The sequence below is a fragment of the Trachemys scripta genome, chromosome 5, assembly GCF_013100865.1.
Source record: "Trachemys scripta elegans isolate TJP31775 chromosome 5, CAS_Tse_1.0, whole genome shotgun sequence".
Taxonomy (NCBI): Eukaryota; Metazoa; Chordata; order Testudines; family Emydidae; genus Trachemys; species Trachemys scripta.
In genome coordinates, this window is record NC_048302.1 from 114,259,856 (window position 1) to 114,285,463 (window position 25,608).

Below are 25,608 nucleotides of genomic sequence, written 5' to 3' on the forward strand. Positions count from 1 at the left end.
TACCTACAAGAGAATTAGACTGTGTCTATTTAACAGCACCCACAACAAAAAGCAGCAGTTTATCATCCAGACGATTGTTGTTGTGCCCTGATTAGGTACCTTACGCTGACTTCCCCTGATGCCTAGCAATAATGATCACACGACCGACCGTCGTATTGCACAGACAAGAGTGTGTTTAGTTGAGCCAGCAGGTGGCATTGTAAGGCTGAACATCTCAAATGTTTACTGGGGACGGGGTGTTTGTTTAGACTCGTTAACCCTTTCTGTGCTAGGATCAAGTCCCCACACTCCCTTGGGCTGGGCTCTGCCTTTCCCCATTTGTTTAACTGCATGTTGTTTACCGCAGATCCTCCTCACCTGCAGCTGTAAGATCAGCCCCGGAACAGAAATAAACGTGCCATGATCTGCCATGGGCCAGTTTGTTTCCCAGCACGTTTCATGTATAACTCCATCACTTGGCACACACAGCTGGAGAGAACTGTCCAACCTGTGCCTCTGACCCCGACCCCAAATTCCACTGCTTTAAGTGCCCCTAGGGGTGAGATATGCAGCAAACTTTAGCAACCGGCCCTTCCCTGTGTAATGGCCCATTCGTTTGCAGACGAAGCCTCACTTATTAAGGATGAGCAGGAACAAGTCAATAGACTTCGCCCTAATGCGCAAACCGCACCCTTCACTGCCACCGGGCAGTATCTGAGAAAGATGCGGTGTCCCGGGGAGTGTTGGATCCTCCCAGATTTTAACCCCAGATCTCCAAATTCCATTACCTAAATGGGCAAATGGAGAACAAGTCTCGCAGCTCCCAGTGAGCCAAAAAAACTCCCAGCCCCCAACATAATAGTGCCACAAAAAAACCCGGATCTGCCACTTGGATCCTACTGGATCCAGACAATTTTTGGTCCCAGTCACGAAATTCTACCACTTAAATGGAGAACTTATTTAGTTGCTCCTACTTCACCTTTAAAATCTAGACCCTCATATACCATAGCACCTCAAAATTCAGGTCCGGGCCTTGGCTGCAAGTTTTTGCAGCATAATATGTTGGGATCCAGAGTATTCTGGTGGACTCTATAGAAGTGCCTAGATTCTAAATGTAGATAACAAAAGTATGTGGGGGAAGGGGGCTGCCACCTAATATTAGCTCCATCCAGGGGGATACAGATGCTGAACCGGAGTTTCTGCAGCTTTCTTACAGCAGATGTTGGAGTTCAGATTTGGGGTCCAGTTTTCTTACAACCAGGAGCTGTTTTTTGTGGAAAAGTGGAAACACTTGTCTTTTCGGATGGTCACATACTTCTGTGTTTCTAGGCTATATTTGGCAAGGTCCAGATGCTGAAACCAAGTTTTTGCAGCGAGGTTGCACTGCGGTGCATCAGAGACCTGGTTTTGATACCACAGGTGTGGCTTCACTTTTCTCTGTTTGGCCAGTGGAACTGGGGGGCGTTGGGCCAAAAGTTGGCTGGAACTAGCAGGATCTTGGTGCTGGAGCCTGGTTTTTGTAGCTCTGATGTGCTGGGCTGTGTTGGGGTCCGGGAACAATAGGAGTGGCTATCATGTCCTCACTTTAGGAAGCGGAATTTGGGATCTTGGGTACCAAACTCAGTAGGCTCCAGGTAGATCCAGCTTTTACCTTTTACCAAGGACAACCATCAGCAGGACCCACGCCTCCTCTCTCCCTCCCTTCAGCGCCCCTCCCTCCCCTGACTGTCTGCTATGAAATATGGATCAAGTTAGTAAGTAGCAGCAGCAATCCCTGTCAGAGGCAGATGGATCACTTTCATTTCGCAGGATGATTTCTAACACCACCGAGGATTCCCCGAGCAGCCGCAGCTCGGCTCGGAGCGGCGATCGGAAGAGAGTCCTGGGCGTGGAGGGGAGGTTGAAGGCGTGAGAGCATGGAAGGGGATGCAGGGACTCCCTCCTAGTTCCAGAGCCAGCGAGAGGCAGGGAGGGATCCGAGCTCGGGACGCTGCTGGGAAGTGCGATCAACCCCCTCCCCCCCGCTATTTGGGCTGGTTTCTTTGTCTGGAATTCGCCCCCTTCTCCCTTGGGATGCTGGCCGTTCGCCCTGTGGAGACTGTGGCTGGGGATGTGGAAGAAGCTGTGGAATAATATGGGTGGCAATCACTCCCACAAAACTCCCGTGTTTGATGAGAATGAAGATGGTAAGTAAGGAGCTGTCCATTGTCCCTTGTACTGCCCCCCCTCCCCCCCGCTTCTCACCAAGCTGCCCTTCTAGTTCACTCTCTTCCTTTTTAATAATCTCCAGTTCAAGATTTGTTTGGGTCACTTAGGGGTTTATTGTCCTTGGGTTAAAATAAATAAACGGACTCAGACCCGATTTTTGTTAACTATCCTATATTTATGTAGCACGAATTGTTCACTCTTAATGTAGCTAATTGCTCAGTTTCACACTGTCCACCAGGTTTTACACCACATGTAGTTGCATATGTTTGTGAATGGAGTTTATGTTCTTATGAGTTCAGACTTGAATTGGAGGGGAGTTTCTTTCTATTTTCCTGTCCAACTGACTCTTTGCATTAGCATGTTATTACATGTTTTAAATAGTGATGCATGGTCCCATCAACATTATACATTTCCCCCCTACTTTTTGAAACTTTGAGTCTGCTATGTTACTTGGAGATTTCACACTCTCATAGATAATACTACAGTGCACTCTGTATTCTATATTTAAAGAAGTGCTTTGAACTAGTAGAGAGCTTTTATTAAGTATGATGGTTCTTTAATACTTATATTACATTTATGTATATTTCTCTTAAAAACAAACAATATTTAATTAAAAATTTCCAACTGTTGAATTCAACCACTGTAGCTTTCTGAAGTAGAGAGAATGTATGTTGTAATTTTAAAGAATAGATGTATATCATCACTGGTAATGCTTTTGATGTTATGTATATGTGTGCTATATATTTTTGTATATACGGAGAGTTCACACTGAATTTTGAACATGTTCATTTCCCAATAGTTCTAAACTCATTAAAGGATATAGATTTTATTCAAGGGATGTTATGGTACAACAGATTACATTGCACTGCCTTAGTTTCCAAATATTTGTAATGTGTCTGTAATACATCTTAAAAAACTCTCCAGTAATATGATCTTCTGAAGACACTTAAGACATTTTTATTGTTCTGTCAGTATAGAGGAATTAGGTAAAATTTAAAGTATTTTAAAAAGCAGGTCCTCATTAATTCTCATTTCAGACACAAAACCCAGTTGTTGCTCCCTACTTCTCAGCAAAGATTTAATAGCAGAGTACTGAGATGAGAGATCATAATAATAAGACCTCATTACTTTTACAAAATACATTGCAACTTATTTAGTAGCTGACTATGTTTTGTGGACTGATATTGTTGATTGATCTGCATCAGGGCAAAATTGAGTAATTCACCAAAAGTCATTCAGGCTATGTCTTCATTGCAAAAAAGGTGTGTATACATCAAGATAGATCTCTTAATGTAAAATCCTAATGGACACAAGGCACAGGTAGTTTTTAAGTCCATGTAGCTAGACGAGACAGGGTCCAGGCGGAAGACACAGGGTTGACCTCAGCTAGCTACATCAAAGTAAAAACTACCGGTGCTTTGTCTTCACTCGGATTTTACATCAGGAGGGCTATCTGGAGTTAGCTTGTCTCAATGTAACACACCACTTTTTGCAATGAAGCCCCAGTCATCAGAGCAAATAGACACATTTCAGCTGTGAATTCGTATGAAGAAAACTTCATGCCACTTTGTCCTTTTCCTACAGAAAACCATTTCCATTGTGCAGTTATTAGTAATTATGCTAAAATAATCATATTTCATATAATGTAGATGTATTTTACTAAGATGTCTATCAAATTATTATTTATTCTTTGTTTTTATTAATTCTGGAAGCTTCTAACATCAACTTCATGTTTGCTTTTAAAGTAGTATGTTTACAACACACTTCCAGTTCAGAAGAGTTCATTTATATTGAAATGTTAGCTTATTTTATTAGAAACAATGTTTCTGTTATTTATATAAGTTATAAATACAATGGCATTGGCTGAGTTACAAATAAGCATTTAGGGTGGGATTTTCCAAAGCGCCTAAGTGATTTAGGAGCACAAAACCCCTTGGTCTTTGCAAATTGCACCTTTAGGGTTTAATCCAAAACACTTTGTACTTCATAGTGTCACCGGACCCAAGTGTGTCACTGTTTGCCTAACAGAGTACTGAATTGTCTGCTATACAGAGTACTGAAGATGCAATACGAACAGGAAAAAATATAGTAGCAACTGAGAATAGCTTCATTGTGGAGCTGGGCTAATTTTGCCTGGTAATAACTATACTTATCAGTTCCAGTATAATCAAAATGAATGGGAGTTGTATATGCATATTTGAGGATCTAATTGGAAGAAAATGATTCAATGTATTGGACACAGTGTTGCTGGTTTCTCCATGTGGTGGGCAAAATAAAGAAATGCATATATCATATGGCACTCACACGTCATAGTGATGGATGTGGTATGAAAACCTAGGCATTAAATTGTCTTATACCATAACTTTGTTTAATTTAAACAGCTGTAACTTAATGGATCCCTTACACCTGAAGCCTTCTTGATGGGTCACTGTGAAACTGCATGGAGACAACAGGCACCACACTAATGTCTGGTAAAGCCTGGGCAATTTAGTCACCAATAGTCACCAATCCCCCCTCAAAGGAGAATTGAGCTTGATTGTGAGGCTCCATTCCCAGGTCTAATACAACAGTAGAGTTTACGCCTTAAAAATCATCTCTGCCTATGTCTGTGTTTGGGATAGCAATGGCTTAGCCTTCAACCATCACTGTGAAATGAGTTTTAGAAGAAATTTTGCTAAATTGTTCAAATAAATCACATGTATGTTTTTAAAATAAGAGTAAAGTTAAATCCATAGTAAAGTTTAAATCCATAGTAAAGTTGCGTTATATAGCAACTTTAATTTGAGGTGTTCAAAGCTCTTTAAAAACATTTAGATTCACAAAATCCCTGTAAGGCTGGTCAATATTACTGTATATTGTTGCATAATATAATTGTAATCTGGTGTAATAGAAATGAAGCATGGTGTCATTAATGACTCAGCTACAGGCTATACAGTGAGTTCTTGATTTAGTACAGCACTTAAGCACCTTCTGAAGTACCAATGACTTTCCTAAATCAAGGCCTGAGTCAGTGGCAATGCCTCCAATCATGCTGAAAACACAGACCATAGGCTTACTGCTACATTCCTTTCGCAATTATAATCTTATACATTTATAGATTCCAAGACCGGAAGGGATCATTGTAATCATAAAGTCTGACCCATTTATACGACAGGCCATAAAACTTCCCCAAAATAATTCTTAGAGCGTAACTTTAAAAAAAAACAACCAATCTTGATTTACAAATTGCCAGTGAGAAAGAATCTACCACAACTCTATAAATTAACCCAGTGGTTAATTACCTTCCCTGTTAAAAATGTGCACCTTATTTGTAGTCTGAATTTGTCTAGCATCAACTTCCAGCCATTGGGGATTGTGTTATACTTTTCTCTGCTAGACTGAAGAGCTCATTATTAAATATTTGTTTCCCAGGTAGGTCCTCTTAGACTGAAATCTATTTAACCCCTTAAACTATTTGTTAAGCTAAATAGAGAAACTCAAGGAGCTGAATCATTATAAGGTTAGATCAGTGGTTCCCAAATTTGGTTCACGGCTTGTTCAGGGTAAGCCCCTGGCAGGCCACGAGATGGTTTGTTTACCTGAGCATCCGTAGGTACAGCCGCTTGCAGCTCCCAGTGGCCATAGTTCGCCGTTCCCGGCCAATGGGAGCTGCAGGAAGAGGTGGCCCGGCTAGGGTGACCAGATGTCCCAATTTTATAGGGACAGTCCCTATATTTGGGGCCTTTATATATATATATATATATATATATATATATAGGCTCCTATTACCCCTCATGCCCTGTCCAAATATTTTTCACACTTGCTATCTGGTCTCTGGTCAGCCTAGGCCCAGCCCGCACCACTTCCCGCGGCTCCCATTGGCTGGGAACGGTGAACCGCAGCCACTGGGAGCTGCGAGTGGCCATACCTGTGGATGCTCAGGTAAACAAACCATCTCGTGGCCTGCCAGGGGCTTACCCTGAACAAGCACGAACCAAGTTTGGGAACCACTGGGTTAGGTTTTCTATGTCTTTAATCATTCTCATGGTCCATCTCTGAACTCTCTCCCATTTATCAACATATTTTTTTGAGTTGTGGACACTCAGAACTGTACACAATATTCGAGCAGTGATCACAACAGTGCTAAATACAGAGGTAATATAACCCCACTACTCTTACTCAGGATTCCCCTGGTATGCATCCAAGGATTATATTAGCTATTTTGCACTGGGAGCTCATGTTCAGATGATTATCCATCATGACCCCCAAATCTTTTTCAGTCACTGCTTCTTTCCCAAAAACAAAACTGAAATATTTATTGAATACCTCTGCCTTTTCTGTATTATTACTGTAGAAATCTCATAATGGACCAAAGCAGTTGAAACAAAGTAGGGTGTGTGTGTGTGTGTGTGTGTGTGTGTGTGTGTGTGTGTGTGTGTGTGTGTGTGTGTGTGTGCAAGGAATGCATGATCTATTCATCCAAATTCTAAATGCTATTTTTAAGTATTGTGACTTGTATGTCATCCTTGAAAAAGCTTCATGGAAGACCCTCATTTTAAAGGAAGATGTTGAAGTTGCTAGTAGAATGCAGAGAAGCTGACAATTAAGTGACTAGCTCACCAGACTGACAGCTTGTGATGAATACATAAAGTATATGAAGAGATATTAATGAATAAAAATGCCTGGATTAGCATGGATTAGAGGGGGTTAAGGGTGGTAAATAACGGCTAAACTACAGCAGCAGCTGGAGGTATATAAAAGTGAATAGGCAAAACTGACACGTGAGGTTGCACTTGGAGCCAATTTGGAGCAATAGGTAAAGATCGCAATGAATCTGATGCAAAACAGGATATGTAGTGTCTAACTTCTTGCTAATGATCAGATAGCAGCTATCAGCCTGTTGCCACATGACTATAATTGATAATGTCTGAAAGATCAACATAACAGCTGCAAAGAAGCTGTTCCAATTTAGGGCCAAAAATCTGTGTTTCAGAGAGACCTTGCATGTTAGTCCATAACTTTAAAAGAACAGTTACAGTAAAATGAGTCAATAAAATGAATTATGAGTGCTAATATATACAGTATGGACAAGATAAATTATAATAGCTCCAGATGAAAGTAATGAATTCAGAATGGGGATCACCCTGAGCTCTGAATTATATTTTGTCTATGTAATTCAAACCTTGGTGATTACAATCCACTTTATTTTCTTCTTTAGAAAGAAGAGTATTCTGACTCCCCGCTAGCATTTGTCTTTGGATAGGGAGAAAAAAATCCCATTTTGACCTATACAATTGCTCCAAAGCCATTTTTCTTTGTATTATTTTAAAAAATAAAATATAGGTTTTTTGTTGTTGTTTTTTTTAAAGCTTTACCACCTGAGCTCAATGTCAAGCTACTGCAGAGACCAAATATAAAAGTAAGAAGCCATTAACATTTTTTCCACTTCTGGCTATGTTGATTTATACAGTTATCTTTTCTACTTATGTATCAACCCTTAGCAGCAATTTCATTATTATTTATTATTTGTGTTACCATAGTGCTTAGCAGCCCCAGTTGAGGACCAGAATCCTATTATGGTAAGGGCTGTACAAAAACAGAACCAAAAAATGGTCACTTTCCTAAGAAGCTTACAATTGAAGTGTAGGACAAGAGACAAAAGGTGGAAATTGGATCCTCAATGAAAGACTTCAAACTTAACTACAAGGAGACTGAGGTAATGTTAATAGGAAGGGGTAAAGTGGTGAACTGGCAGATACTATAACCTAACCTGAAGATACCAAGCTAGGTCCCAGTCCTGAGAAGACTTGCACACAGGCTTAACGTTGTGCACTGAAAGCAGTCTCACTGACTTCAGTTGGACCACACACAGTGCCCAGCTAGGCACAGGTATAAACCTTTGCAGTTCTGGAGCCTTTTTTCCCCTAAACTGTGTGCATATAATAATACCCAGCTCTTTTATAGACTTCTCTGCAGTAGATCTCAAAGGAGGTAAACATCATCTCCACTTCATAGATAGGGAAAACTGAGCCACAGAGGTGAAGTGACTTGTCTAATGTCATCCAGCAGGCTGACAGTGGAGCCAAAAATAGAATCCAGATCTCCTGAATCCCAGTCCAGTCCTCTAGTCACTAGGGCACACTGATATATACCAGTTCCCTTGCAACAGGAGAAAGTAGTTTAAAAACTATTACCCCTCAGAAAGACCCTTATCTTGGTAATGAATTTCCTTAAATATATCTTGGGGCTATAGTCTGACACTGCTTTTTTAGGCTGAAACCCCATTGACTCCAGTTAGTTTTGCACATATAATAAATGCAGATTAGTTGCTTTGTAAGCAGAATAGGCTAATGTGTACTGATTTCATCCTTCCCTTCCTGTAAAGAAGGATTTGTCAGTGGAATTTAGTCTCCAGTATACTAACCACTTCCAAGGACAATATCAACTTCATGTGTCTAAGTATTCACTCAGCATGAGGAAACTACTTCACACACACAAAATAATTCTGTCCATGCTCTACATTTGCTGCCAATAGGTGCAGGTGAGAGGAGAAGCCCAACATTTTGTATCATGGAACAAAGTTGAGTTTTAGGTTGATTTTCAGCTGTTTGGCCATAACTGGAACCAAATTAGGACTGGTTCAGATAAGATTATATTTATATGAACTATGTGAGGTTTTGGTTTTTGATATTGCAAAACTAACACTGCACTTGGGTTTGCCCACATCCAATAGTTTCCTTTCCTTTACCCTCTGACATGTCAGCACATGCAGGGATACAGTTCTGGTCCAGCTTAATTTCTTGCTCAAGAAAATTGATGTGGCTCCTAAAATTCCCAAAGTTTTAGATTCAGAAATCAGAAATTTTGGCCAGGAAAATAATCATGGCATTAGTTCCTTGAGCAGTAAGCAAGAGGTGGTGTTGGGGGGGTTTGTTTTGTTTTTTTGTTTTAGTACTGCCAACCTTTTCCTTTCATACTCTTGCTTTGCAGACATCTGGCAAAAACAAAAAGTTGTAGACCATAGCCTATTTGCAGGACTTCATCAAGTCAGGAAAAACTGCTGTTATACATTGGTCACCATTAAACAGTCAACGTTTGCCAATAGCTTCCACACAAAAGTGAAATGTTCTCAGCATAGAGATATACTCTGGTATCTCTCAGATATCATAGTGTGGCAACTGTTAGGAAATGTTAACTTTCCTCCATTTGTTTTGCCCAAAATGTAGCCATCCTTTTCTGTCTCAATTGCCAAAAGATTTGTTCAGTACTCTAGTCAGCTCCCACTCTGACTAGGGTAACCTCCTCTGGTTTTAATACACAAAAACATAAACATTAGCTCCCCACGTGTCTTTTGAGGGTTATTTATTTTGCAGGATGTTTAACCCTTTCTAGCCATGCATCACACAGGCATTAGGTAGGAGGAAAAACAGCTGGCATTAGGTAGGAGGAAAAACAGCACAATAAAGACAATGGATTTCAAGAAGGCAGACTTTAGCAAACTCAGGAAGTTGGTAGGTAAGATTCTATGGGCAGCAAGTCTAAGGGGGAAAACAGTTCAGGAGAGTTGGCAGTTTTTCAGAGACATTATTAAGTGCACAAGAGCAAACTATCCCACTGCGTAGGAAAGCTAGGAATTATGGCAAGAGACCACCCTGGCTTAGCCAGGAGATCTTCAATGGTCTGAAACTCAAGAGTGGTGCAAAAAAATGGAAACTAGGTCAAATTACAAAGGATGAATACAAACAAATGACACAAGTATGTAGGGACAAAATTAGAAAGGCACAAAACAAGCTTAAACTAGCTAGAGACATAAAAGCTAACAAGAAAACATTCTACAAATATGTTAGAAGCAAGAGGAAGACCAAGGACCGGGTAGGCCCATTACTCAATGAGTGGGTAAATACAGTAACAGAAAATGTGGAAATGGCAGAAGTACTAAATGACTCTTTGTTTATTTTCACCAAAAAGTTTAGGAGCAGTTGGACATGTAACTTGATGAATGCCAGTGAAAATGAGGTAGGATCAGAGGCTAAAATAGGGAAAGAACAGGTTAAAAATTACTTATACATGTGAGATGTTTTCAAGTGACCAGACCGTGATAAAATACATCCTAGAATACTCAAGGAGCTGACTGAGGAGGTATCTGAGCCATCAGTGATTATCTTCAAAAAGCAACAGAGAGTCCTGTGGCACCTTTAAGGCTAACAGATGTATTAGAGCATAAGCTTTCATGGGTGAATACCCACTTCGTCAGATGCACCCACGAAAGCTTATGCTCCAATACATCTGTTAGTCTTAAAGGTGCCACAGGACTCTCGGTTGCTTTTTACAGATCCAGACTAGCACAACTACCCCTCTGATACTATCTTCAAAAAGTCATGGAAGACGGGAGAGATTCCAGAGGACAAGAAAAGGGCAAATAGAGTGCCAATCTATAAAATGGGGAAGAAGGACAACCTGGGGAATTACAGACCAGTCAGCTTAAGTTCAGTATCTGGAAAGATAATGGAGCAAATAATTAAGCAATCAATTTGCAAACACCTAGAAGATGGTAAGATGATAAGTAACAGTCAGCATGGATTTGTCAAGAACACATCATGTCAAACCAACCTGATAGTTTGCTTTGACAAGCTAACACCTTGTGTATGGGGTGGGGAAGTGGTAGATGTGGTATATCTTGACTTTAGTAAGGCTTTTGTTACTGTCTCACATGACCTTCTCATAAACTAACTAGGGAAATACAACCTAGATGGAACTACTATAAGGTGGGTGCATAACTGGTTGGAAAACCATTCCCAGAGATTAATTATCAGTGGTTCACAGTCAAATTGGAAGGGCATATCAAGTGGTGTCCGGCAGGGATCAGTTCTGGGTCTGGTTCTGTTCAATATCTTCATCAATGATTTAGATAATGGCAAAAAGAGTATACTTGTAAAGTTTGCTGATGATACCAAGCTGGGAGGGGTTGCAAGTACTCTGGAGGATAGGATTAAAATTCAAAATGATCTGGACAAACTGGAGAAATGGTCTGAAATAAATAGGATGAAATTCAATAAGGACGAATGCAAAGTACTCCACTTAGGAAGGAACAGTCAGTTGCACACGTACAAAATGGGAAATGACTGCCTAGGAAGGAGTACTGCAGAAAGAGGTCTGGGGGTCATAGTGGATCACAAGCTAAATATGAGCCAGTAGTGTAACACTCTGCTCCACACTGATCAGTCCTCAGTTGGAGTATTGTGTCCAGTTCTGGGTGTCACATTTCAGGAAAGATGTGGACAAATTGGAAAAAGTCCAGAGAAGAGCAACAAAAATACTTAAAGGTCTAGAAAACATGATCTATGAGGGAAGATTGAAAACATTGGGTTTGTTTAGTCTGGAGAAGAAAAGACTGAGAGGGGACATGATAACTGTTACAAGAAGAGGGAGAAAAATCGTTCTCTTTAACCTCGGAGGATAGGTCAAGAAACAATGGGCTTAAACTGCAGCAAGGGTGGTTTAGGCTGGACATTAGGAAAAACTTCCTAACTCTCAGGGTAGTTAAGCACTGGAATAAATTGCCTAGGGAGGTTGTGGGATCTCCATCATTGGAGATTTTTAAGAGCAGGTTAGACAAACAGTTGTCAGGGATGGTCTAGTTAATATTTAATGATGCTTTGAGTGCAGGAGACTGGGGTAGACGACCTCTCAAGGTCCCTGCCAGTCCTACAATTCTATCATTATGTTTGTGTTCCAGAGATTGCACTGGCTTCCAATTTATTTCCAAGTGCAATTCACAGTGTTGGGTTTGATCTGTAAAACTGGCTGAGTTGCCTTCCCTGTTGATTCTGCAGCTCAGACTTTTCACTGCTGGCAACAGTGTTCTCAGTGGTAGGGTATCTTGAATCTGCTTAATCCGTCAAAGCCTGTGTTTGGAAATCTTCAATGGATGGTATAAGACTTGTCTGGCTTATCTATGGCTTGATTTTGGTATTAGGGAATGTCAGGGAGGAGGCCTGGTAACTAACAGGCAGTTTGCTGTAGTCTGGTTAGAAATTGGATTTTAATGACGTAAGGCAGCAGGGGTATTGGCAAAAGGCATCAATATAAATATCTCCATACATAAATCAACCAATACAAATGAGTAGCCTAGAATCTGCAAGACACTTGGACAATTTTGTTTTTTGCCAATGCAACTGCTTTCAGATCTGTCGGAAATATGGATAAACAATTTGATGCCCCTGTTTTTTTATACCACTAGTTCAATTATACAGAATATTGTTTTTGCTGCCCTTCCCAGTCTAGAATTCTTTGATCTTTCAGAAACTCTTCATTTTCAGTGTATTCCAAAGAAATAGTCTTGGGCAGTCCAATTTTATTTCACTCTTTATTTTATATATCAGTTTTTATCATTTTCTCACATATGCTCAGTTTCTTCTGTAACTAGAATGGGTCTTCCATTATAATCTACAATCAAAATCTGTTCCACTCTGTCTACATCTTCTATTCTCTCTCACACACTGCTTTATTTTAAACACATAAATCTCACAATGCTTTTATGAATATGGTACCCTATTTTTTGATATACTTATTTAGTAGAATATGAAGAATTTACTTTCATTTATTCCTAATTAATACCCAGGCATTTTCTTCTTAAATCTTGCCCTCTGCAGTATAATTATAAAACATTTACTGGAGACAGAGGCAGCACACCAGTACTAATGTTTGAGCTTTATTTGTTCTGTCAAATGTAATAAGCCTCTTCAGTATTTTCTTTTATGAAACCCATATTCTTAAAATATACTGTACCTTTATATATTTGTGATACTTTCCCTGTTATCTCTATATTAATATGCTGATTCTTATTACTTCCTATCAAATCTGCACAGTAGTTTGGTTATCTGACTCAAATCCACACCTTGTAGCTCTTTTCTTATGTTGGATATATTAATATATTCAATTGCTTTTATTTATTTTTACTTTCTCACTTTTCTCATTCTAGTTCTTCAAAATTAGGGCAAAATACTGAAGATGATTGATTATTCATTCTCATCCAAAACTTCCATTGATTTTAAAAGTAGTTTTGCCTGAAGGACTGAAACAAAAATCAATTAACAGTGCCATGATTTTGGCCCTCACATCTGCTGTAGTGAAGACTGATGCAAAGAATTCATTTCGCTTTTTCATAACAGCCTTGTATTCCGTAAACACTCCTTTAGCACCTTGATCATCCAATGGTCCCACTGATTATTTGGCAGGCTATTTGCCTCTGATGTACTTAAAAATTTTTGCTGCTTTCCTTGTTGCTCTTCAGATTATTTTTTGGCCTTCTTTTTTTACACTTGACTTGCCAGAATTTATGCTTCTTTCTATTTTCCTCCACAGAATTTGACTTCCAGTTTTAAAAGGATGTCTTTTTGTCTCTAACCACCTTTTTACTCTGTTTAGCCATGGTTGCAGTTTTTGGTCCTCTTACTGTTTTTTTATTGTTTGGGGGTATAAATTTAGTTTGAGCCTCTATTGTGGGTTTTTTAAAACAGTTTCCATGCAGCTTGTAGGCAATTCACCCTTGTGACTATTCCTTTTAATTTCCATTTAACTAGCTTCCTCATTTTTTTGTTCCCCTTTTAGAAGTTAAATGCTACTGTGGTGGGTTTCTTTGATATTTTCTCCCCTAAAAAGATGTTAAATAAAAATTCAATTATATTATGGCCGCTACTACTGAGCGGTTCAGCTATATTCACCTTTGGGACCAGATCCTGTGCTCCACTTAGGACTAAATCAAGAATTACATTTCCCCTTGTGGGTTCCAGGAGTAGCTGCTCCAAGAAGCAGTCATTAATGATGTCTAGATATTTTATGTCTGCATCCCATCATGAGGTAACATATGCACAGTAAATATGGGGATAGTTGAAATCATACTACTATTTCATGAGGGTGCCATGAGCAAGGGCCATCATAATGAGGTTTTACTGTACCTCGTACTCTTATTATGACAAAGTGTGGAATCTCAACTTGGCTATGATCCAGGGTGAAATCCTGTCCCCATGGAAGTCAATGACATTGATTTCAAATAGGGTCAAGATTTTACCCCAGGTCCCATAAATATAAACCATATACATATGGCATATGCATATGAGCTCTTGCATGCTCAATACTCCCACTGATATCAACATACATTTATGTGCAGGTTGGAGGACTGCAGGATTGAGCCCCATATTTATTGAATATTTATAATTAAACATCTTGTGTCTATTATGGTATTATCATGATGATAAGGAACTGGATTGAGTTACTATTACTACATGTGTGCTTCAAATTTTAGACTACCACCCATGCTGCAATGAACAGTTTTATCTTCTGTGAATTGCTCGCTGTGCTGCGCAGCTAATAACTTCTGTCATTAAAAGAAGAAGCTGTGTTCTAGATATTAATCTTTATTAACCAGCTGTGCATATTCTTGTTGCTCCTTCTTTTGGCTCACTTCTCCTGTGTCATGCCATATTAGCTTTGCTTTAAATCTTGCTTATTTCACTTCCGGACTTACTAGTTCCATAACTATAGCTATTTGGTCCAGATTCCTATGTCCTTACTCATATTTACTAACTCCTTACTTCATGACTGGTCTCATCCACTTCTAACCACTTAGGTGTTATTCAGTGTGATTAAGAATATTGCTAGCCATCTGAAAATAGTTTTATATCACCATTTGAGGTATTCCCTAGAGGAAAGTACAGGGAAGCTTAGGAAATAGTGAGGTAGCTTGATCAAAGTCAAAACTGGTGCATTTTAAGGTATTCACTGTATGTACTTTCTGCAGCAATCTAGATATTTACCTGCTTTATCAGGACCACAAGTACCAATGCTATCCTTAAATAGATAACTACACAACTGTCTTGTGTGAGATGGATGTAAGCAGGGTACGGAATTTTCATCAGATCTCAAAATCATATTTTAAAATAGGTCTCCACGTTTCTGATAAGGGAATTATGGCTGTGATTGCCAAATATCTTGTCAAAAGAAGATGAGACAAGGTGGTGGTTTGGGGATCCTAAATAAAACTAGTTTCAGGGTTCAAGTTTTTGGGTTTGGATTTGATGGTAATGAAACCTTGCAAGATGCTCTCAAAAGATTTTGATCCCAAATGGCAGACTGAATGGTGGAAATTTCATAAAAGCAATGGATCCCAGAGTGGAATGGGAGGTATCCTAACTGGAACCACAAAATAGCAACTCTTTGGCTTTGAATATGAACTGAAACTTTTTGTGGGAATGTATCTGTTTTGACAAAACTTGCATTGAAAGAGGTTTCTCAGGTCCAGAAGTGGGGGAGAGGAAACAAAGGGATCACTCCAGAATAGCCAGTTGGTTATAGCACTCACCTGGAAAGTGGGAAACCCAGATGCAAGCCCCTGAATCTTCCACTTCCCAGCTGAGTGTCCTAACCACCAAGCTCTAGAATCACTCTCTTTTTGACCCTGTTGTGGCATTTACAAACCCCACACTAAAGCAGAGACAGAAGAAGGGCTGGAGCAGTACTAGGCCAGGGAGTCCCCACCCCTCAGGCACTGCTGAGCATGCTCCTGGGAGAAGACCAGCAGCCCTATCTGGGGAAGGAGGAGGGTAGAAAGAGACCATTTCCTGGAGGAACACCAGTCAGCAGCAGCAACAGGAGAGGCAGCTTCTATTGAGGGGAACTGACTCTGAGTCTTCCCCACATTCCTAGATGCTCCCCAAGGGGGAGGGGGAACTGTGAGCAAGGGTTCAAGAAGGCTGCAGGCACTGGCCCTAAACTATGGGGGTTTGGAAGTAAAGTTGCTAAGTGACCATGCCCCAATCAGAGATGTAATGGTGGTAGGAAGTGGCTCAGGGGAAGGTAGCAGGTGGGCTGGCTGAACTTAGGGTTTCCCTACCCACCCTGGAGCTACCCAAGGAGGGAAGAGATAGGGGTTACTGCCATCAAAGAGGCCAGTGCTTCTAAAACCTCATCCAGAGGGCAGGGACACCTTGAACTAGCAGAAAGGCTAGAATTGGAGGGCCAGACCAACTGGCCAGCCGACCGCTCAAACCACCCCTCTACAGACTGACCGAAGGACTGGACTCAGCAGCCCAGACAACTGTGCCCGCTGGCCAACTAAACCATCCTGGGACAAACTGACAGAGAGACTACAGTCAGAGACCCAGACCACTAGGCTTGCTAGCCTGCTACAGACCCGATGAATATTTAATTAATTTATTTATACACAGTGCAACAGCTCCAGCAGGAGAGATTGAGATAGTTGCCCCCACGAATAGCCTGTTAGTTAGTTTCCCCACAAAGAAGTTAAAAAGGTCTGGGTTTCACCCAAAGCAGAATGGGAACACTTTTTGAAATCTCAAACTTTTGCAGATGGGAAGATGTTTCCCATCCAGTTGAGCCCCTTTGACTCAACTAATGGAGCTGTATTTGGTTATGAAAGGTCTTTAGGATATTTTAAATTTTGGACAGAGTCTGAAACTTTTCTACTTGGTTTCAATATCACGTTTACCCTTCAAGAGGGTTACAAACAGCACATAGACTCACAAAGGCTTGCTTGCTATTCTGTGTCTGTGATAAGGTCTTGTACATTGATTCCATTGTTCTCCAATGACTTCTGATGTTTCCAATGTTGCTACTAGGTTAATAGCTTTTTTGAACTAAAACTGTCCTGTATCAGAACAGTTCTCAATAGCAGCAAAAAAGGATCTTTAATTAAACTTTTATTGTTATTAAAAAAAAATTGAAATTCACTGACTTATGAGTTTTCAATAATGGATTTTTATAAATTACTACTTTATGAAAGGCTATGTGCCAGAGTCATTCAGACTGTAACTTGCATTCCAATTACTTTCCACTCAAACAAGTTATCCATATAAAAATAGCCTTTTTACAGTATAAGATGGATTACCTAAATGTTATATTCTTTTGCATGTAAACACACCAATAAGATCAGTAGCAACAACCCCTTCTTAGAGGGCTTATTCCTTCACCCACTCACTTCCCTGGTCCTTCTCGCATGGACAGAGAGCAACAATACCCAAAGTCCAAAGGTGCAAACAATTTGATGTTTATTGGGGTGAACGTCCAACAAGCATGATTCCAGTTTCCTTCCTCAGTGTCCCCCTTCCCACCTAGCCTGACACCACATAGCCTTGCCTGTGTCCCTGTTCCAATTCCCCCACCCCCATTCCCTGTTCCCATTTCACCCCCCCTTTACTTCCTGATTGACTGCAGACTATATAGTAAAACTTAAGTTTTGCTTAGCTATACCTTAACCAATCATTTTACTGAAATTTAACTAACCAATCCTAACATATTGTAACATGATTATTTAACCAATTATATCCCACCACCTTAATTAGTTTACACCCAACAAAATTAATTATACAGCAGATTAAAAACAATCACAGAACCAGACAGAGATTATACAGACAAACAATAGGGAAATGGGGACTACAGTGATAGAACAACAAAGAAATGAGGTTTCAGAGTAACAGCCGTGTTAGTCTGTATCCGCAAAAAGAAGAACAGGAGTACTTGTGGCACCTTAGAGACTAACAAATTTATTAGAGCATAAGCTTTCGTGGACTACAGCCCACTTCTTCGGATGCATATAGAATGGAACATATATTGAGGAGATATATATACACACACATACAGAGAGCATAAACAGGTGGGAGTTGTCTTACCAACTCTGAGAGGCCAATTAATTAAGAGAAAAAAAACTTTTGAAGTGATAATCAAGCTAGCCCAGTACAGACAGTTTGATAATAAGTGTGAGAATACTTACAAGGGGAGATAGAGTCAATGTTTGTAATGGCTCAGCCATTCCCAGTCCTTATTCAAACCGGAGTTGATTGTGTCTAGTTTGCATATCAATTCTAGCTCAGCAGTCTCTCTTTGGAGTCTGTTTTAGAAGTTTTTCTGTTGTAATATAGCCACCCGCAAGTCTGTCACTGAATGACCAGACAGGTTAAAGTGTTCTCCCACTGTTTTTTGAGTATTTTGATTCCTGATGTCAGATTTGTGTCCATTAATTCTTTTGCGTAGAGACTGTCCGGTTTGGCCAATGTACATGGCAGAGGGGCATTGCTGGCACATGCTACACTTACCTACATGCCTCCAGCTTCCATCCAGGACACACCACACGATCCATTGTCTACAGCCAAGCTCTAAGATATAACCGCATTTGCTCCAATCCCTCGGATAGAGACAAGCACCTACAAGATCTCTATCAAGCATTCTTAAAACTACAATACCCACCTGCTGAAGTGAAAAAACAGATTGACAGAGCCAGACGAGTACCCAGAAGTCACCTCCTACAAGACAGGCCCAACAAAGAAAATAACAGAACACCACTAGCTGTCACCTTCAGCCCCCAACTAAAACCTCTCCAGCGCATCATCAGAGATCTACAACCTATCCTGAAAGATGATCCTTTACTCTCACAGATCTTGGGAGACAGACCTGTCCTCGCTTACAGACAACCCCCCAACCTAAAGCAAATACTCACCAGCAACCACACATCACTGAACAAAACCACTGACCCAGGAACCTATCCTTGTAACAAAGCCCGATGCCAACTCTGTCCACATATCTATTCAAGTGACATCATCATAGGACCTAATCACATCAGCCATACCATCAGGGGCTCGTTCACCTGCACATCTACCAATGTGATATATGCCATCATGTGCCAGCAATGCCCCTCTGCCATGTACATTGGCCAAACCGGACAGTCTCTACGCAAAAGAATTAATGGACACAAATCTGACATCAGGAATCAAAATACTCAAAAACCAGTGGGAGAACACTTTAACCTGTTTGGTCATTCAGTGACAGACCTGCGGGTGGCTATATTACAACAGAAAAACTTCAAAAACAGACTCCAAAGAGAGACTGCTGAGCTAGAATTGATATGCAAACTAGACACAATCAACTCCGGTTTGAATAAGGACTGGGAATGGCTGAGCCATTACAAACATTGAATCTATCTCCCCTTGTAAGTATTCTCACACTTATTATCAAACTGTCTGTACTGGGCTAGCTTGATTATCACTTCAAAAGTTTTTTTTCTCTTAATTAATTGGCCTCTCAGAGTTGGTAAGACAACTCCCACCTGTTTATGCTCTCTGTATGTGTGTATATATATCTCCTCAATATATGTTCCATTCTATATGCATCCGAAGAAGTGGGCTGTAGTCCACGAAAGCTTATGCTCTAATAAATTTGTTAGTCTCTAAGGTGCCACAAGTACTCCTGTTCTTCTTTTTAAAGAAATGAGGATTTCACATCCCAGCTATTGACAAGTGAGTTTTTGCCAAACAGGATGCTATGAAACTAAGTTTCCTTTTACATCTTCTAGGCTCTTCCCTTTCTCTGGGGTCGATAGATCGGATCACCTGGCTAATAGCCCCAGATGGCCTTATTTCAATGTGACTAGTTTGGAATGTGAGGATGTGACCGTTCGCTTCCCAGCTTATGGCTGCCTCTGCTGCTTAGTCAAAGGCCTTAGCCTAAGAACAGGCCTCAGACTGTCACAGTGAGAGAAGGCCCTTACACCAGCAGACAGTGATTTTGATTCTTTTATACCTCTATAACTAGCTAAGTGACAAAAATTCTTAAAGTATAAGCCTTTGCAGACAGGCCTGAATATCTATGTCCTAACACTCCATCCCCTTTTTACCTTTTTCTTTTGGGATCCTGCAGCCTAGGTATTCCTGGAAAAGCATAGGACATAGGGCAACACATTTCCTGATAGGGCCAGGCCTTACAGTGGAAGGTGTTGATATTCCATTTGTCCCACTGCCCCTTCTGTAGTATTCTATTCTATTCCAATTAGTGTTCCAGACTTCCCATTAGAGTGGGCCCGAGAAGATTGGGTCTGGGTTGTCTAGCACACTGCGGGGTGGGGAGGACTTACTACATTACTTATAGGTTATCTCTATATGCAACATAACACAGGTACAGTTAACAATTCACAGCAACACAGAGTTCTGACCACTGCAGTATGGTCCAACATCCGAGCCACCACCAAAACACTGCTTCTCCTCCTTCGACAGGGTTAAGATTTTAATGGGTCCAGTTGCAACAAACTGTCCCTGGCGGTTTTGTGTGCTTTTGTTTATAGTATAAGTTCATTGAATGTCCACAGAGAAATGGGTTATTGTTTAAACCAACTTAACCACTTGGTATGGAATCAGGCAGTATGCCCAGGTTTATTTACAGCAATAAGATTTACAGATCCATTTGTGCATCAAAGTCCAGATAGCAGCATGCAGATGTGTGTAGTTTGGTTATGGGCTGGTGTAATTGTGCCCCCTAGTAATATGTACAGTCTCAGCAAAACACCTTATACACAGTACACCCAATTGTCTACCTCTTGCCATAGGCCATTGATCCTGCTACTCCATAGTCATAGGAGAGGGGCATATTTAAACATCTTCTTTGATTTACACCATTTTTACAACCCCCTCCATTGATTCCCAGCAAACTTCTCCCCTTCTCATAGGGCTTTTGGAGCCCACCTTAGTTGCCATTCCGTTTCCAGGTACCATGGTAGCTGTTACACAGGTGCTGGCCTCCTAGTTGAGCATTTTGCATTTCCATACACATCTCCCTCTCCCCCTCCCCCCCCAGGTCAGCCTTTTGAAGCCATCCCCCACCCACATCATGAGGTTTTTTGTTTATTGAAACACAACAATGCTAGCAACAAGACAAACATCACAGACAAACACAGATCCATGGTATTCTGGGTTATTCTTCTGCTGGCGCCAGCTTGCTTGTAGAGTGTCTGAAAAACAAAAGAAACAATTTCCATCCCCTGGTGGGGACAGATTATTGCTTAATAATAATACCACTTCCTTTTACAAATTTCCTTGCTAATTGCATAAAAACAGAAGAATTACCCTCAGGCTGTCCTTATTTTGTTCTATAGTTAGGCTACTGAATTACCCCACTCTGGTCATTTATGAAATTCATGAGGTGGTGTACCTCAGTTTCCCCTCTTGTACAACAGACCAGGTTTGCGAGTTTCTCTGATGTACCAAGGTTTAAGTTTATTCTCAGATAATAGCTGAGAGATAACTTTAGATTTCTGCTCTGTACACACACACACCCCTTAGGGTTAACCTGTCCCCCTTATTTTCAGGCTTGACTTGTTTTTTCACCTCCCTTTCCTGGAGGGCCATAATCTGAGTCTTCTAGTAGCTTGTTTGCTGACCAGATGTATTTATTATTTGCAGGTCCTTTGTGCTGCTACTTATGGACAATTCTCCTTCCTCCATCAGTTAGGAAATTTGCATCCACACAGAGGTTTTCTGGCTTGCTTTTGGCTCCAAAGCTATTAGCAGCTCAGAGACTGTCTTAAAAGGGAAACATTTTACTTTTACCAGAGTTCTGATTACTTTCCACTTTCATCTCCTGCTCCAAAACACACACACAGATCTGAAAAAGAAAGCACAACCTATTGTGGCTCTTTTTGGAGCCCTAATAGGATTTTAATTAAGTACCATGTTTAATTTGCATTTCTTTTACCCCTTCTCCAATATACACTGCACATGTCCTGGGAAAATGCATATTTCTTCCATAGTTTAACCTCTATAACATTATATTAGCCATATTAATTTTACACAAGGTGCAACTGCCTTCCCATGCCCACAGAGTTTTTATACACTCCCAAAGCGACAGTCCAATTCCCCAGAGCCACCCCAAGGCTCAGTGTTCCCATCATTGCTCCCCTTTTCCTTTTCCTGTGCACACACATAAAATTATCTGTTGCCTAACATTTCTTGCACTGTGATTACTCTTTTACCCAACTGTACCCCGATTACACTTCCATGTTGTACAACTAGAGACAGCCAGGGGCAGCCAAGTTAGGTTTCAATAGAAACCCCTTAGATTTCTTTAGTGATTTTGATTACATTACCCAGTAGTTAAATAATTTTGATTAGATTATTTTTTCACCTGCTGCCTGCAGCAGTCCCTTATAGACCATTTCTGTGGGAAAAGGGCCCCCATTTTCCCTTAGAAAGGCTGTAAAGGCTTCTGGGGACAGAGGCATAGTTGTGGTAGTAGCCACTCTACCTGACCCCCTGGTATAATTTAATTACCAAGCTTCCATTCAATGTGACTGCATGGAGTTGCACATACAGTTACATTTATATAACTGGGTTTTATTATCAAACCAAAAACTTCCTTCTTGTAGCACCACAACTGTTACCTGTACCATTTCCACGACTCCCAAATACAATTATTGCTACACAGCTGCCTTAACCTGTGTGGTTTTTACCTTGAGATTGTTTAAAAAGGCAGTAAAATATTTGTTTTTATGGTTGTCCATGGATTTTTTACTTCAAAAAATTTCAGTGGAATACAGCAGACCTTCATCATACTTTGTCCAACCTCCCCGCCGCAAACATAAGGCAGCTGCGGTCTCAGCAAGCTGATCTAATTTAACAAGGCAGTGTACTTAAAGGGGAAATGCACATCTCTCTCACACATACAGTGACAGTGTGTGTCTCTGTCTGCGATGCTATCTCCCCTTCCTGCATTCCTGCGGCCTTGTAGACTGAGAGGGTTAACCCTCAAGGGTTCAGTCAATTGCTAGTTCATCATTTAGCAGTAAAGCATTCCCTGAAAAATATCCCACCCTTTGACTCCTCCACCTCAACCAAACTTCACAATCATCATCACTGTGTACTAGTATTAAAAGTACTCCTGTTCTTCTTTTTGCGGATACAGACTAACACGGCTGCTACTCTGAAACCTAGTATTAAATTGTTTGTTTAAAACTTATACTGTGTGTGTGTGTGACAAAGTTCCTCCTCTACCTAGGTGGGTCCTGCGCTTATTGGCGGATTTGCTCACCTCACAGATTCACCATGTGGGTCAGGAAACAGCCCAGAGACCTTCCCCTCTGGTAGAAGCCACAGTCCAGGTCAAATCCTCCTATGTTTGATCAGGAGTTAGGAGGTTTGGGGGTAACCCGGGTCCGCCCTCTACTCCGGGTTCCAGCCCAGGGCCCTGTGGACTGCAGCTGTCTAGAGTGACTCCTGGTACAGCTGCGCGACAGCTACAACTCCCTGGGCTACTTCCCCCTGGCCTCCTCCCAACACCTTCTTTATCCTCACCACAGGACCTTTCTCCTGGTGTTTGATAATGCTTGCACTCCTCAGTCTTCCAGCGATATGTCTTCCTACTCTTAGCTCCTCTTACTCCCAGCTCCTCACATGCACGCCACAAACTGAAGTGAGGTCCTTTTTAAACTCAGGTGCCCTGATTAGCTAGCCTGTCCTAATTGATTCTAGCAGTTTCTTAATTGGCTCCAGGTGTCTTAATTATCCTGCCTATCTTAATTGGTTCTAGCAGGTTCCTGATTACTCTAGTGCAGCCCCTGCTCTGGTCACTCAGGGAACAGAAAACTACTCATCCAGTGACCAGTATATTTGCCCTCTACCAGACTCCTGTACCTCACTAGTCTGGGTCTGTCACAATATATAATATAGTCTTTTGCCTGGTGAAAAAAAATTTCCCTGGAACCTAACCCCCCCATTTACATTAATTCTTATGGGGAAATTGGATTCACTTAACATCGTTTCGCTTACAGTCGCATTTTTCAGGAACATAACTACAACGCTAAGTGAGCAGTTACTGTACACAGTCAGTAATTACAGTGGTTTTTCAGTAATTTCATGGTTGATGGTGGTGTGTAGACAATGACAATATAAGAAGTCCAAACAAATGTCTTCCCCTTGAATATTAAGTGTTATAAATTAGCAAGCACCTGTCCGTCAAGCATGATCCCTTTTCTAACTAACTGCAGTGCGCACTTGATCAATTTTCCTGCAGGAAAACCCTTTGGGGGCTAAAAGGGAAGAAATCTCCTTAGGGTACTCCTCAGATATTGCTCCAGAGTAGCTGAATTGGAGGCAGGCTTCATAAAAAGAGGGTTATGCAAAATAAGTGCAGGTCTTGCCCACGTGATCCAGAGGAGGCCATGGTTGTCCATGTAAAGGACTTGTGCTCATGCTCTGGAAGCCTGGTGCCTCCCTCACCCCACTGCCTCTGGCTGGGTCAGATTGCACTCCATCATGCATGAGGAGTAGCAGCAGAGAATGATCTTCCTTATGTACCTTCTGGGATGGTGCAACTCTGCACAGCCCTATACTCAAGAGAGGTGGCTTAGAAACCAGACTCTGGTTTGTATCTTCAGTCAGCCAGGTACAATTTTGCTCTGTAATCTGAGGACTCAGGGTTATGAACAGCATCCATTAACTCACTTATACGCCTGCACCTTTTTGAACCCATTGGTCCCTTTTTGGCTTATGTTATATTCTCATTTGGAAATTACACCAATCTATATTTTCCCTCGGTAATAGTAATCATTATTAGCAGTTATTCTGGATTCCTCTTGTCACTTCTCCTATTGGGTTGTCTCAACAACTGTTGTTTTTAATCCAATGTTTTTGTCAAGGAAATTTTACCTTGCTTGTGCTCACACCATTGATTGGTATTTGGAATTGGCCCAAACAATAACAGGTAGAACATATTATCCGCCATGTGCAGCTCAGATCACAGCAGTTACATTACAGAGCCATTCTTGTCTTAGGTGAACACTTTCTATTCTCCATATTTGTGTCCCTCTTAGCACATACTGTGCATTAACGGGGTAGACCCCTATCTTATTGACCAGCTGACTTATTGCAGCTGGAGCAGACCGTGCATTCCTTGTATTTTCTGTTCAACTTTTTCGGCTATATTTGAAGTTTCCTTTTTTGTTAATGTTGAAGGATTTAAAACCCATTAAGATGAGACTCATAAATGGATTGATAGGTTTTATTAGGACTTTATATTTCGCACAACTTTGCTTTTGAATAATGGCAGTCCTATCTTAGACTTCATTCATTTAAATCACACTGACACATGTAACACTCCAAGTAACATTCAGGCAGGTTGGAGTGTAGTTCTTCTTAGATTTCCATTTAAGTCAAAAGGCCTGTTAGCAGGTTATTTAAAAACAAAGTTTATTTCTGGCACATATTATGAGAAATTTGAAGGATCAGAGTCAGTGTACTTTAGTGGTATGGCAAAGAGTTTGATTCTACATCAGTGAAAAGGGATAAATTCCAGGCTTTATGGACTTTATTCAGTATTAACATTGTAAATTTGATAGATGTAGATCTATATGAATTATCTAATTACTTCATCCTCTTCATTTTTTCCCTCTTAACAAGAATTTTTTCATCCTTTTTATTAAATTGGGGTAGTTGATGTAGGATTAAAAACAGATTAGGTATTCTGCCACCTTTATGTTGATTAGTAATTTATTCCCCAAGCAGAAGCAGCCAAAACAGGAATCTTCAGACATTCAGAGAACGTTCTCCAGTTTTGATTGTACTTTCTCTGCCCCATGCTGATTGGTTGTTTGCACCAAACCTCTCTCTC

The 25,608-nt window shown here is 40.7% G+C and overlaps 1 protein-coding gene across 1 annotated transcript in view; it reads left to right on the top strand.

Annotated features, from left to right (window-relative positions):
- The first annotated feature begins 1,149 nt into the window (after positions 1–1,149).
- The window catches only part of LOC117878363 (serine/threonine-protein kinase 32B-like), a 54,561-nt gene continuing 30,102 nt past the window's right edge, over positions 1,150–25,608 (top strand). The window contains exon 1 of the mRNA XM_034772536.1: positions 1,150–2,165. Within this exon, the coding sequence (XP_034628427.1) occupies positions 2,090–2,165 (76 nt within the window). The 5' untranslated portion in view covers positions 1,150–2,089. The remainder of the gene's footprint in view (positions 2,166–25,608) is intronic.